The sequence below is a fragment of the Phalacrocorax carbo genome, chromosome 8, assembly GCF_963921805.1.
Source record: "Phalacrocorax carbo chromosome 8, bPhaCar2.1, whole genome shotgun sequence".
Taxonomy (NCBI): domain Eukaryota; kingdom Metazoa; phylum Chordata; class Aves; order Suliformes; family Phalacrocoracidae; genus Phalacrocorax; species Phalacrocorax carbo.
This window is the reverse complement of record NC_087520.1, coordinates 21,470,112-21,484,126: the sequence shown is the minus strand read 5'-3', so window position 1 is coordinate 21,484,126 and position 14,015 is coordinate 21,470,112. Positions and strand designations below refer to the sequence as shown.

Genomic DNA, 14,015 nt, shown 5'->3' with positions numbered 1-14,015 from the left:
AATTAAAAGTGATCATGACAGTCATATAGCAAAACACCGTTGGGAATCTCAAATCATTGGGAATGCATAGATCATGCAGTTACCTAATGCTCATTAGAAACATGTGATAAGTTTGTGATGGCGCAACAGGTTTTAACACTGGTGCCAGTTCTCAGGAGGGAAGCAGCACATGAACGAACTGTTACCTGGGCTAGCACCTTGCTTGGTATGAACTGTTGGAGTTCCCTCCCTGTGATCAATTGCCAAATGGAGGCCCTCATTTGTAACACCCTGTCCTCCTTAAAACTGTGCCATATATTGCGTCATAAGATGCTGCTCATTAAACTATGTCCTGAAGTTCATGGACAGTTAATTCAGTGATCTTCTGATAAAATATTTGTATCGAGAAGACAGTGCTGATTTCCCTGAAGTGTGATGTCACTGAGAACTGACTTCGTGGATGTTTTCTTCAGTTCGTCTGAACTTCAGTTCACCTGAGTTCATGTTCAGAAATCAAGTGCTGTGCTTGCTTAGTCTTCTCAATGCTCTTACCAAATTTAATGCATGCAGCAGAGGAGGTAGGGCTAAAATACACTGTAATTGTAAGTCTCAAACTCCATAAGCTTTTCAGTTAAAATCCCAAGCAAACATATCAGACCTGTTTTGCAGCAGTAAAAATGTATGCCTGTACGAAACCTGCACTTACAAGTCCTGACTTACTGTTTATGTGAAGTGATGTCATAAGATGAATTACAGGTTTCCAAAATAATATGAAAGTGTGGTTTGACATAAGGATTCCATTTAAGCCAGAAACAGTGTATCCTGGGAATGTGTATGAAAATTTCATAAGCTTAAACTACAGCATTGGTCTGATTCCAATTTTTATTTCTCTCCACAGCGATTACCTACACAAATTGAAGAGCGGAATGAAAAATTAAAGAAAGAAATGTTAGGTAAGTAGCGTGTACATATAATCTGCATAATAATCTTCATAGTCTACTAGAAAAATAAAAATGCATGAGTAGAATCTCTTGTATAAAATTTAAAGAAGGTAAATCTTGAAGGAAATACTTTTTCTGTGTTAAAAACACTCCCGATTTCTTCGTAGTTCTCTATTGCTTGGTTTCACCTACAGTAAGTTCTAGCCAAATAATTATCCCGTACAGAAAAGGCTGTTAGTTGAAATTTAAAGACAGAAATACTCTAGACCTTCTAAAGGAGTTTAATGTCAATGCATGTAAAAGCAGGGGAAAATGGTTTGAAACAGACCAACTGCTCTGCCCTTTCTCTCTGCAAGTCAACCTTCAAAGGAAACATTCCCATGAAAGGGATAAAACAGGGGTTGCACTAAACCTTTATGTCGTAACTGAGCATGTTTGATGTTGTGTCTGAAGAAGTAAATTTGGTTCTTTTTGTAGCACTTCCAACCTATAGACCTCCAAGTCTTCATGTTTACCTTGTTTGTGTGGAGGCTGAATTAGACCTACCTAGCATTACAAGCAGGCATCTGGCCTTGCTAGGAGTGGAATTAGATTTCCTAACCGCTTAGCTTGTTGTCTCTTGATGTTTTACTGTTCCATACCAAAGGATACTATTGACTCTACTTCTTCGTAGAAAGATAACTTAAAATAACTCACTTGATTGTATGTGCCTCCATCATCATGTTGTATGGTATTGCTTGGCTAATATCTTAACTGGATTGATGTATTTCAAAAGGACAACTACTTAAGTAAGATTGCCCAAGCAAGACTTTCATGTGTAATCTTAAGTACAAAGCGCTTCCTTGCACCGCTCACAATGTCATGGTTAAACTAACAGTTTTGGGGGGAACCTTCTACTCAAAAAGAGACTGCTGTCAATATGGTCTGCTGTCTCCTGGTTAATGGGGTTTGTTAATCCTGACATATTGGTGTTTTTTTAAATGAGTTTTTATTTTTACATAATCTTTTCATTTGTACTGTTTAGAAAATCCACACGAAAGAGCAAGGACAGATGACAGTATAAGATTAACTGTACCTAACCTGTGTCAGAAATAGCTTTCAATAGTTACCTGTTTACTCATTCTAGGTATATCAAGTAGTAGATGAAATGCTATTTTAAGACAAGTAGGCCTTGAGGGTTTAGGATGGGAAAGGGGAAGAGTGTTTTGATACTCTGCAGAGAATTAGGTTAAATAAACTGCGCCTGTCTTGCATACTGTAAGACTAATTTTTTTTAATATTTGGGAGGAAGAGACTGTTTCAAGGGCTTATGCTGAAGCTGATTTTTCCTTGCTGTGCAGGGAGTCTGATTAGCTCTTGCTTTGTGCCTGTTTTGACCTAGTAAAGTTGCAGTGAGGCTCTTTAGAGCTTTACATCATCAGATCCTGTTTCCACCATTGTACTTGGAACAAGCCGTAAATAAAGAAGGTTAAGTGTGGTAATGCTAAAAATAAATGACAAATGCTGAAAATCTCCAGAAGGACTGTGCCCATTTGTAGGACATGGGATGGGTTTCAACACAAAATAATATGAAAACAATTCCTGATCTTTTTTGAACTCTCCTTTTGTACTATTGTTACCAATGTCTAAAGGGCCTCGCTAATCACAAGGGACTACACTGAAACAAATCCAGCTTTATAAACTGCTGTTACGAACCTAGTTCTATACTCTAATTTTTGCCTAGATTTCAGACTAGATGTGATCTTTTTAAAAAGTGTTAATCCAGCAGCAGTTAGGATTTCAGAACTGAGCTGGTGTTTTGGGAAACAGGTTCAAGCCATTTTTATTGGGATTCTTGAGAAAGGAATCCAGTCTTGATGATGTTACATGTATTCAAGGAGATGTGCTGATGCTTACTGTTGTAAGCAGCCTGGGAAACGAAACTAAGAGTGGGGCAGTACAGCATACAGCCCTATGTTCATCCACCACCTTTGCGTGTGACAGGATTCATATAAATTGTCACATGTATTGTTAAAATTATATAGTGTCAATCAGGTAAGTGGTATTTTATTTTTAGCACTACTTGTGATCACTAGTGTAATACAAACTGAGGATTTTTTCTATAATATGTTCTCTTAATAGAACAATTTAAGTTGGGAATATGGGCAGTAACTCAGCTAATTTTTCAGGTGTTATAAAAATCCCCGTATCTTGTTAAGAGGGATAACAGTGATGTCATGGATGTTAACGATGAAGGCCTGGGAAGGAAATACCTCCCAGGGTTTACAAAACGCTGCTGTTCTGTCTGAGGTCAAGGAAAAACCATTACAACTGAAGAAGGGGGAGTACATAGGAGTTCTGGAAGGAGTGAGAGAAGACAGCCCTGATATAGCACAGTGGTTAAGGGATTTCTTTGGATTGTTTTTGTTGTACAGTACATTTGTTTTAAGCTGTTTCAACTTTTCTTTTTCAAGAACTTTGTTAATGCTTTTACCAACTGAGTGCTGTGTCAGAATAGACAACTGCTTGTGGTAATCGGTGAGGAGATTATCTGACTACTGGTTAAACAGTGCCAGGTGTGCAAGGATTCACCCTCTCGCCTTCTCACAGGGTGTCTGGGTGTACCTAGATTATTTTTTGGTCCAGGAGAGCAAGTCAGATGCATCCTCATAGTTCCAGGCTAGACCTGGTTCAGGAGCACTGTCACTAAAATTAATCACCAACAAAATCTTCAGAAAGAACGTCACACTCCATGCTTTGGCTCCTTTGAAGTTTGGATACTGGATTGAATTCTTCTAAGTCCGTGAATCGGCCAGTAACATTGTTTTTCTAGGCTTTTATTCTTTCAGCAGAAACTGAGCCCTGGTATACGCAGTTCACTAACACTGCCATGAAAACTGGAGCTGTGTACAAACAAACCAAAAGAAATGGAGTGCATCTTCCTCCTGTCCCAAGTGTGGTTCCTGTTTTCCAGTGCTACAGCTCATTACCACATAGTTTGTTAGAAGCTGAAACCACTTCTTAAGCGATTGTGTGTAAATAAATCAGAGTACACATTCTTGGCTGGATTTTTCTTCCAGACTACCTAACTATGAATTCTTGTGTGCAAGTGGTAGTGCATGTGATTAATGGAGTTGATGTCGCTAGAGAAAACATGTTTTGTTGCCAAACCAAGCCCACTTCGGCTCTGTGTTCTGCAAGGGCCTAACTTTTCCAAAGCTGACATTTGTATTTAAATTATTTCCATATTTTCCATTCAGCCTGTGCAGGTTAGTGCTGTCACTGAAGTTTGCTCAGGAGGCACTAACCTCTGAGTTTCACATTAATAAAAGCTTAACTTATAGCACACTTTGAAAGTAGATTTTAAAATCCATATGGCTCTTACTCGTTAGATTTTCATAACACAAGTGCCCTCTGCCTTAGTGAGATGCCCAGGATGTGAACACATAATGACCATTTTCTGTGTTCTTTTTTATTTCTCCTCTGGCTTTAAAGCCAAAGATTTTCAGCTGTTGTGCAACAAGCTAGTCTTGTTTAGAAAAACAACAATTATTGTGATAACTAGGACCAGCTCCTTTGGGGAGAGGGTGTGAGAAGAGGGGAAGTTTGGAATAGTTTTAGCAAGGTTCAGCAGCCTGGGGGCTGTGACACACCACAGTGTTCTGCATGGTGACGGGAGCCAAGTGTATAGATATTAAAAAATGGGGTGGAACATATGCCCATCTGTGTAAGCCATCTTAGACACACAGAGTTCATCAAATCTAATTAAAAACTATTGGGACTTTCAGTGTAAGGTATAAATAAGAATGGCATTCCAGAAAATAGTGAAATGTACTTATCAGTGTGATTCACAGGAAGGCCTATCAGAGCATGTCATCTGGGCCTTTCTGCCAGTAAGAGATGTTTCCAGCTCTGAGATCAGCAAAGATACTTATTAGGCTTAGTGCCCAAAGAATTAGTTTGGGGTTTGGGTTTGGTTTTGGTGTGGTTTTTTTTTTTCCTTTGATAGTGAAGGGCATGTTGTATTTACAACTAAGCTGCTATGCCCCAGTATGGGGCATATGGCGATGTCACTTTAAATAGTTCAAACCAGAGCTAATACAGTTACTTTTAGTTCAATCCTCACTTACCATTTAGGGAAGGGAAAAGGATTTGCCCTCGCTCTTCTAATTGCTCAAGAAATGTTGTTGGTAATACAGAAAGTTATACAAAGATGAGATCTCATCAGGAAATTTGTCTTTTACCCAAAAACAACTCTTAACACAAACAGTATATAGCTTTTCAACTTCTAAACACCACATTAAAACTAGCAACTACAGTAGAATTATTGCAATTAATTTTGGCTGTTCTGTCTTAATGTAAATCGTGGGGAATCTTTTTGTGCATCTGCCTTTTGCTGCAGTTTAGGTGAGTAATGAATCACAGACTTCTGAGCCCTAAATTGATTTTTACTGGTTAATTTTCTTGCTAACCTCTGAATATTGCTCTGCTGAAGAAACTTAACATCCTCGAGTTCCAGGTGAAAAGTAGACATAGGCTCTCTCAAATACAAAGAACAAGATCTATGAAAATATGGGAGAGGAGAATGTGACCCTGCTCAGGGACAAATGAGCGTTTGAGAACTCTGCAGCTGAGTCACAGCTCCACATGCCTTTTTCCTCCCTTCAAGCACAGCCTCTGTTTCAAGAGAGCTTTTCTTTGGGGGGAGGGGGTGGTTGGACTTAACTACAGATCTTAATTTAGGGATGAAAGGAGAGTGGGGGAGGAGGAAATAGCGCTTCCCTACAATGATGGGTTTATGTGCACCAAGACAGCAGGAGCAGTGCTTTGGGCTTGAGTTCCCGGAAAAGGCTAGGCTTTCTTCGGCTTCATTAACAATTTATTAAATGTGGCTGCACCAAAAGGCATTGCTGTACGTGGATTTAAGTGATAGAACAGGAAGGTGACCTATGACTGTATTGTTTTAATTATTCAATCCCAGTGAGATGAAGAATAAAGTATTAAGTATATCATTTAGTCTTTAGCTTTTCCAAAGAGCTGGCCTAGCTACAGGCAAGAATACCGAGGCAGTTGTTCTGTGTTTATTGGCTCTAGTATGACCGGAAAAGAGCCACCATGCTAACGCCAATTAGAAAAGACCTTTCACAGTTTCCTGAAACAGTCAGACTCGTCTGCCTGCTCCTGAGCCAGCTGCAGTGCCTGGATAACTTGTGAACTGTTTACAACTGGCTCTAGCAATGCCAGACTATGCCAGGATTCTTCCACAAAGACACTTCTCACGCAAACTTGAAGCTAAGCAATGACCAAATGTTTGTCTAGAAGTAAAATAGCAACTATTCATCCCAGTCATAAAGATGCTATGAACATCTTGATACTTTTACAACCAAAATGCTTTGAGGATACAGTATAAAATTATAACTTAATAGTTAACCTCAGCTTAAACAGGGTGTAGCTTAAAAAAAAAACAACCAAAAACCACAAAGAAACTAGTACAAAGAAACTAATCGTAGCTGAGCCACTCACTGGAGTGACTCGCCAGATCACTCAACCACCTCATCTGTTAATCCACATGGGGAAAAAAAAAATTGCAAACAAGAGAACTTAGGGAAAGCAAAGAAATGAAATGGTAAGTGTTCATGTGACCTTGCAGTTGGATTCTAATAGGTTAGTTTAGAAGTAGAAATAAAGGTGAAGGTGACTGGAATAATAGATGTTTCTCATGACTTAAGATGGCTTGTGGAAAGCACGCACATGCAAGTAGGAATAGGTGTGGCATTTGCATGTTTTAGTTAAGTGGTTGTTACTACTTCAGTTGCTTCACTGGATTTTCTGTGTGCCAGCTATTGTTGCTGTCACTTTTCCCCACCGTGTGCATGCACAAAACTCCCAGCAAACAAAATCCATTCCCTGGAAGATCTAGTAAAGGTAGAAGGCATTTTGAAAGGTGGTGTTTGCCTGTGGATGCAAACCTAGGGTAGGCTTCAATCGTCAAAACTTCTGTTTGTTCTTTGGGAAACGATTCTGCACTGAAGCCAGGAGGAAAAGAATGTTTTTCTTGGAAAACGGACCATCTTCCTCTCTTGTCTTATCATGCCAGGGGCTTAGCTTCTGGTCAGCCAACACTGAAGTTGTTACCTGTGCTTCTAGAGTCCGAAAGAATGTATGATGCATATAAGTTGGTGGAAGCCTTTAGATTTTATTAACTGTCATACCTGATGTATATTTAACAATGCTTGTTAAGTAATAGTTGCTTAGAGCTCTTAGCAGTAGTAAGTTAGTCCTGGAGAGCTGTAGTTTTGAAATTAAGTTAATGATGTCATGCCACGTGACATCATGCTGAGATTTTTTGCAGGAAAAATGGCTGTAAAGTTGTATGCTTCAGCTGGAACTGCTTACTTTGCAAACACAATTGCAAGGATGAATTTGTTTCAGGTTTTTTTTTCTTGTATCAATATACACATTTAGAAAGGGATTTTTAATAATGACAAATGAGCAGTTTGAACTTTGGCTTTCATGGTTTCTTTTGGTAGTGAAGGAAACTGGCTGGTTTGTTGATTGTTCATAGAGCTGTTGCTGCATCAAAAATGGCCAGAACTGAAAACTTTGTGTTAGAAAGCTGGGTGTTGGCAGCTATGGGGGTTATATCCATGTGCAAGTATAGAGGAGACCAGTGCTTTGCTGTGAGCTGTTAAGCTCTTGAGGTACAAGAGTTTATAACTGAGGAAATGAGGTGCTTCTGTATAGCTGTAACCGCATAGCTGTGACTGCCTGCAGCCACTGGCTCTTCGTCAGGGCGGCCTGACAAACCACTCAGAACCAGCCCGGTGATCTGTTTTCAACCCCAAAGTTAACAATAACTACTGGGACAATTGGGACTCTTTAAATTAATGTAAGAGCCTAAATATTCAACAAACTGCAGAGAATTCCAGAGTATTTACCTTAAATTAGTAGAGCTGGACTACATAGTTGGGCATAATTCAATGGGAGTTTTCCCTTTGCTTAATACTTAATGCATTATCTCTCCTTTTCATTGTAGGCAAACTGAAGGATCTTGGGAATTTGGTTCTCCGCCCCTTTGGTCTGTCAACAGAAAATTTCCAGATAAAACAGGATTCATCAACTGGTTCATACTCCATCAATTTTGTTCAAAATCCAAACAACAATAGATAGCATTAATTCAATCTAGTTCTGCTGGCTTTCAGGCTTCGTGACCGTGTGCTTGCACGTACAAATAAAAGGATTCAGCAAACATTCTTCACACTCCCCATGTGAAGATAAGACTCAAGCATATTCATTTCCCTCCTTGTGAAATTATTTACAATGTGGATGTAAAGCAGGTCTTTTGACTATTCAGTGATAAGTGTGCAGTACGTGATTTTTCTTCCAGTTTTTTTTCTTCCCTTGTGGTGTTTTGATGTCCAACAGTCCACGTTCATTATTTTGACCCATTCAATGCTGGCAGCAAAACTCTAGCAAGCAATTCAGTTGAATCAAAATGCTCACGCACCTGTAGCCAAGAACAAAGCCTGATGGTGTCTTGGGGAATTAATGAATCTAGCAGAAGCACTTCTCCGCACTCAGCAGGTGGATATGAGTGACAGCATGCATGGAAGTAAGCCAGCCTCTTCTGTGGAATAATTTTTCTTTATAATAAAGGCTTGGTAATTCTGTCAGCTTGGTTTGTGAAGTTTTTGCCTTATTTGAGTCCTTCCCATGGTGGTATTGTTTTTAAAAGTGCTTATAGCCACGCACAAAGAAGATACTTGCAAGATATTAATTTGAAGTATTTGATTTTTTTTTTGTCTTATAGCATTATCAGGAAATTAACCTCAGGCCACTCTTACATCACAGTTTGTTTACTTTTTATTAATTTCTCCTGAAAGTAACAAGGAAACTTTGCCTGTGTGTGTGTGTATACACACACACACACACACACACACACACACACTTTGTAATAGTATCATAAAGTTAAACTTGCTTGTCTGAGATTCATTCATATTACGGATATCCATAATGGCAAACAAGTAAGTGGTGTTAAAGTTGATTGCAAAATATCTTTGTAATGCACTAGACCTTGAAGGCTTTTTGAAGTGTGCGTGTATACATATAGGTACTGTTGCAGCAGTTCATTCAGAGTTTGGAGGAGGGGTGTCTTTTGTAGTTACTACTGACTGTTTTGTGTATCAATGCTAAAATGTTTACATTGGAGGCAGATTTTTCAGTTGTCTCCATACAGATTTCAACACATTATTAATTAAATAGTTAATGATGGCTGTTAGTTGGCTATTCATTGTCATCTTAAATTTATTTCAGGAAGTCTCTGTGCGTGGACTTCAGGACTGAAATTTTATTGCTCCAGTTCTTATGCTGTTATGCCTGAAAGGAATAGCTTCTCAGGCTAAGGTGTTCTTGGTGCTTTATTTTTGGTTTTGTCTCTGCAGCTGTGGAGGGGTTTTTCCTAGTGTTGTTTAACTCTGTCGTGCTCCATTTTTAGTTTTGACTTAGTTTACAAACAAACAGGTAACTACAATCTTAAGCCTGCAGTGAGTGTGTATTCAAGTCTCTGGGAATTAAAATGTCATTGTCAAAAGGGAGAGGAGCCCTCATTTGCAGTGAGGCCTGTGCAGCCTTTAATTTTCTGCATAATTAACATGTCACTTAACTAAGTAACAGCAAATAGCTTCTAAGATTTCCATGTGCTGAAACTGTAACTATGCCATGCTTTACTGGAGTAAAGTTTCTAATGTGCAAGGCTCAATTTCCTTTACTAATGAAGTTTGGGTAAAGGGGTAGGTGCATGGATGGGAGGTTTTAAAGAAAGATTTTGCTCCTCAGAGCAGCTGCAGCACCGCTGGAGCAGGGTTTGCCGGCTGGTGCCTGGGTGTGTCAGGCTGCAGTGCCCAGGAAGAGGGCTGAGCTCACCAGGGCCATGGGGGTGTGAGGGAGGCTGCTGAGAGAGGTGTGCTCATGCCCAGGAGCCTGGCAGGTCCAGATAAGCTAATTAGCTGTAAAACCGCTCTGCTTTTTGAACTGAGCATTTCAGACTCAGGGAAGGCTTATTCGGTTGGGCAGAGTGTTGGGACTAGTGTAAATGTTCATCTTTCCTGAAACCTGGAATGCTACAGAGCAAAAGTGTCCAAGCTGCCTCAAAGCAGCTGTCCGGGGCTGAAGGTCATAAGCTTGGCTTGTGCCCAAACTGAGGCACTCGAATACGTCTGGATCGTGCTTCTCTAGAGCTCCTAGTTGAGCACGGGCTGGGTGGAGGTGTCAGTTCTCACCGTTGCAAGCTCTGTGCTGCCTGAAAGTGGAAAAAGTGGCTGGCCCTGGAAAGCAGTACAGTGTGTCTGCCCCTGGAGCCAGGCAGTCCGCTGGCTCCGCAGTTACAGTAGCTGACTTTCCACAGGGGCTGGAGGGTGGGGAAAGGAGTTCAGCCAGGCTTTTGTCTCCTTTACCAAGGCTAGCACCAGTCCTGCATCACCGAGTGGGAAGCAGCTTAAGTCTGTGACCCAGGTTTCGCTCACCTGCAGCATTCATATGCACCCTTAGAACGTATGTGAGCAGAACCACTTTGAAGCTACTATGAATACTTTACATTTTCTATATATTGTTATTACCTACGATACACATTGTGTGCATATATGTCATTTACCAGTGTATGGCAAAGTTGGAAGCAGTGGCTTTTAGCAACCCCTGCTACTCGTTTTACAAATGAGGTCAGTGAGAAATTTTCTTCCTTCCCTTCTGTTCCTGCTTCACATCTGTAAAGGGCTGGAAGGCTGCAAATACGCCATCTTGGGTGGAGGCTGGTTAACTTATCCTGGAAAATACAGCAAAACTTGTGAAATTACTACCTGCTGTGCAAACACATCATCAAATAAGCACGCGGCCTCCCGGCTGGATGCTTGATATGTATGTACCTGTAGTTTTAAAATGAAAGGAAGAACAAATGAAGCTGGAGAATTGCAGCTGATTTGCTTTTCACACTTGTGTTTATATTTTAATTGCATTGTGTGAGAGAGGCCAGTTAGTGACCCTGGAGATGGGGCTCACCATTACTGAGGGCCCAAATCCACACGTCATACCTACTCCAATTGCCATTCTCCAGCTAGAACAGAAACCTCTGGAATGTGTTATCTGCCATTACAGAAAGTTCCCCTCCAGGTAAAAATTGCAATTAATTGCCTGAAAGAACTCCTTTTGCATTGTCCAAATCCTGACCAATTGCATTTATTTTGCTTTTTACTTTTAAGGGTTTGGGTTGGGTTTTTTATGTCTAAACTAGTCATCGCAGCTGCCACCAGAAAGGTAATCGGTGCTTCCGCCTGTTGTAATTGGCCACAACTCCACCACAGTGCCGGGGTGTTCTGAGTCACACGTGTTGGGCTTACACCCTCTAATAAGAAAAAAATGTTTTATGAAACATAATCTTTTAAACAGAAGAGCTCTTAAACCAACAAGTGCCTTGCTAACTGGTTCCAGTAGTTACTCACCCTTACTGTAACAAGCATGCGCCTTCTCTCCGCTTTGAGTTGTCTGCCCTCAGCTCCCCGCCTTTGTTCCTTCTTACTTTGGCTGCCAAATAAAAAACATTTAGTACCTGGTCTTTTCTCCCTGAATGTGTTTGCAGTCACGGAGGGACCTGCTGGGCTTCTCCAGAAGCTGAAGAGACAGGGCTGCTTTCAGTCCCTCCCTGCAAAGAATTCTCTCCAGCATTTTCATAATGTTTGTGTCTCAGACTTTCCATTTTTGACATCTAGGGACATCAGAACTGACACTGAGCTTTATCTCCCTTCTCCTCTGTACAGAAGGCGTGATATTCATACTCCTTCCTTCCTTATACCCTCAAAGGCTGTCTTAACCCCTATGGCAATGGATGAACTAAGTTTTAGATCTCCCCTCAGCATTTTCTGGGATAGGTAGAGACACAGCCTCCCTGTTCCTGCAGCTGTGGAAGTTTTGTTACTTGTGCTAACACAGCTAAATGCAAAATTAAGTCACGCTTTGCTTGGCAGGCCTGGCTTAGTGAGCAGTATCTGTTTTCCCATGTGCTTTCCCATTGTGCTGTTTCTTACCAGCATTTTCAGGAGTCACTTTAGATTTGCTTCTCAGTTACTGGTGAAAGTGTCAACTAGTAGGAGGTCTGGCAGTGATTCAAGCAGAATCTCACAGGAAATGTGAACACGTGAACAGGAAAACCAGGTTTGAAGGACAGTGGCAAACTGAGATGTGTCAGGGAGACAGTCTTAATCCACGTGTGCATCATTTATTTTATATTGGAGATAGTAATCCGTAAATATTGCCTCTGCTGCAGACTGCCACGCCAAGTGGCCTGTTTTTGTAATTAGACTTACTAAGCATGGTTGAATGGCGAGGTCTATTTTGGATGGATTTTAATTGCATGTTTGCTTTAATTCCTTCTTAATGGATTGCTGGTCCTGTTTTCAGATTCCTGTGCCTGATGTCAGATTAACAAGCCTCGATTTGCCCAGGTTGTCATCTTTGCCCTCTTGCTCCACTGACCAGTCCCTGTACCCAGCAGACATTAAAGGTGAAGCGGGTGAGCCCGTTGGCTGGTTTGGGTGAAATACGCAGGCTTCTTTTCTGCCCTGCTGCTGTTCTACCTGGGCACTAAGAGAGCGGTAAATACATCATCCCACTTGCTTCAAATTGAGAAGTACCAAACACCAGTACTTTTATGGTCAGTAACAGGCCACCACCGCATTTTGAGCACTGTTTTGGTCCTAAAAGATTAAAATTTCTCTTGTATCATCCTTATCTTTGTTAGTCAGTCCTTTTTTAAGCTTTCCTTATCAAGATTGTATTTTCTTACATCAAGTTTATAGCAACTACCTGTTTTATCTTCCCATATGCATTGGTTTTATTTTTTAATTTTTGCCTTCATATCACTGTTGAGCTTCCTGGCTGTACAGCCAAAGATTACCTCAATATAATAGGGGGTTTTTAATTTATATGTTTTTTGTCTAGCATGTTAGAAATTTACATTTTGGTTTTAATCTTCTTGTTTCTAGTCAAGTTTACTCAATTTTTTCCTTCTAGTTTTAGGTTTTTTTAAAGCAGGGGTAGAAAAGGAAATTACACGTACATTTACATGTGGGTAGATGTGCATAGACCTGGGGGTAAACCCAGACTGTTGGTCTTCAACCAACAACTTCCAGTACACTGATTTTTGTCTCTAGACATTATAGTGTGGCTCAAAATAACATCCAAGGATCTTGTATTAGAAAGCCTTTCTAGAAATAATGGTGGGAAACGCAGCGTGCCCAGCATGGCTCCAGCAGTTTATCTTTCTGTTACAAGGGTGCTTGAAAAGCCTCTCACCTCTTTTCTGGTGGGCCCATTACTCCTGTTCCCGGAGCTTAATCCTCACGCTCATTGGTACATGCTCAGTAGCCCTTTTAGTCTACAGTATTTAAAATTGCTGCTGCTTCTTCCTCTACTTACTCTACGCTTCCTGAATAGGCGACACCCAGTAATTGCCAGTCTAGTCATTTAAGTCATTCCACTGCATTACCATATTCTAAAGCTTATAGAATTATTTCTTCTAAGTTGTGAGACTATGCAAACATTCTTATGGTACAGGAATATTAGGAGTAAGAATGAGGAACTGGAAACAGCTATGTGCTCTCTGATAATTCTGTACAGGTTATTCACAATGCTAAATTTCAGATTATAGCACTTTTGTTACCTCTTCCTCTTCATGTGTGATGGGAGCGGGATACTCAAGAGAGCCATCTTCACCCTCCACTTCTCTGCCGCCACTTAAGCCAGCTCCGCCTCCTGAATCAAACCTGGACGGAGAAGGGTCAGGGTGGGTGTCTGGGTTAGCACAAAACCTGAATTACTGAAAATCCGGCAGGTTAGCTGCCCCAGCAGGGCTCACACACAGCAGTTGGCCCACTCAGGACAACCTTCCCTACGATGGAGCCCTCCATGCTGTAAACCCAAGGTGTGCAGTGGTGTACAGCCATTTCCAGCCTGTCTTCATTTATTCAAGGGACTGGAAGAATCCAATGAGGTTTTATAAGTAACTTTACAGGGTCCCTGTAGCATCCTATACTCTGTCATTGAATCCATTCTTCTTCCTGTGGTTATCCC

At 40.8% G+C, this 14,015-nt stretch overlaps 1 protein-coding gene and 1 long non-coding RNA gene across 4 annotated transcripts in view; one reads left to right on the top strand and one right to left on the bottom strand.

The window, feature by feature from the left end:
- TTC1 (tetratricopeptide repeat domain 1) overlaps positions 1–8,572 on the top strand; it is a 32,063-nt gene extending 23,491 nt beyond the window's left edge. For all 3 annotated transcript variants that reach the window (XM_064458991.1, XM_064458989.1, XM_064458990.1), the window contains exons 7-8: positions 878–932; positions 7,936–8,572. In XM_064458991.1, coding sequence (XP_064315061.1) covers positions 878–932; positions 7,936–8,069 — 189 coding nt within the window. In that variant the 3' untranslated portion in view covers positions 8,070–8,572. The remainder of the gene's footprint in view (positions 1–877; positions 933–7,935) is intronic.
- Positions 8,573–8,776: 204 nt separating this feature from the next.
- LOC135314736 (uncharacterized) lies at positions 8,777–13,731 on the bottom strand. The gene is made up of 3 exons (XR_010374214.1): positions 13,606–13,731; positions 11,390–11,471; positions 8,777–10,716 (listed from the first exon to the last, which is right to left on the bottom strand). It is a non-coding gene; the product is annotated as an uncharacterized LOC135314736 (long non-coding RNA).
- Between the last annotated feature and the right edge of the window lie 284 nt (positions 13,732–14,015).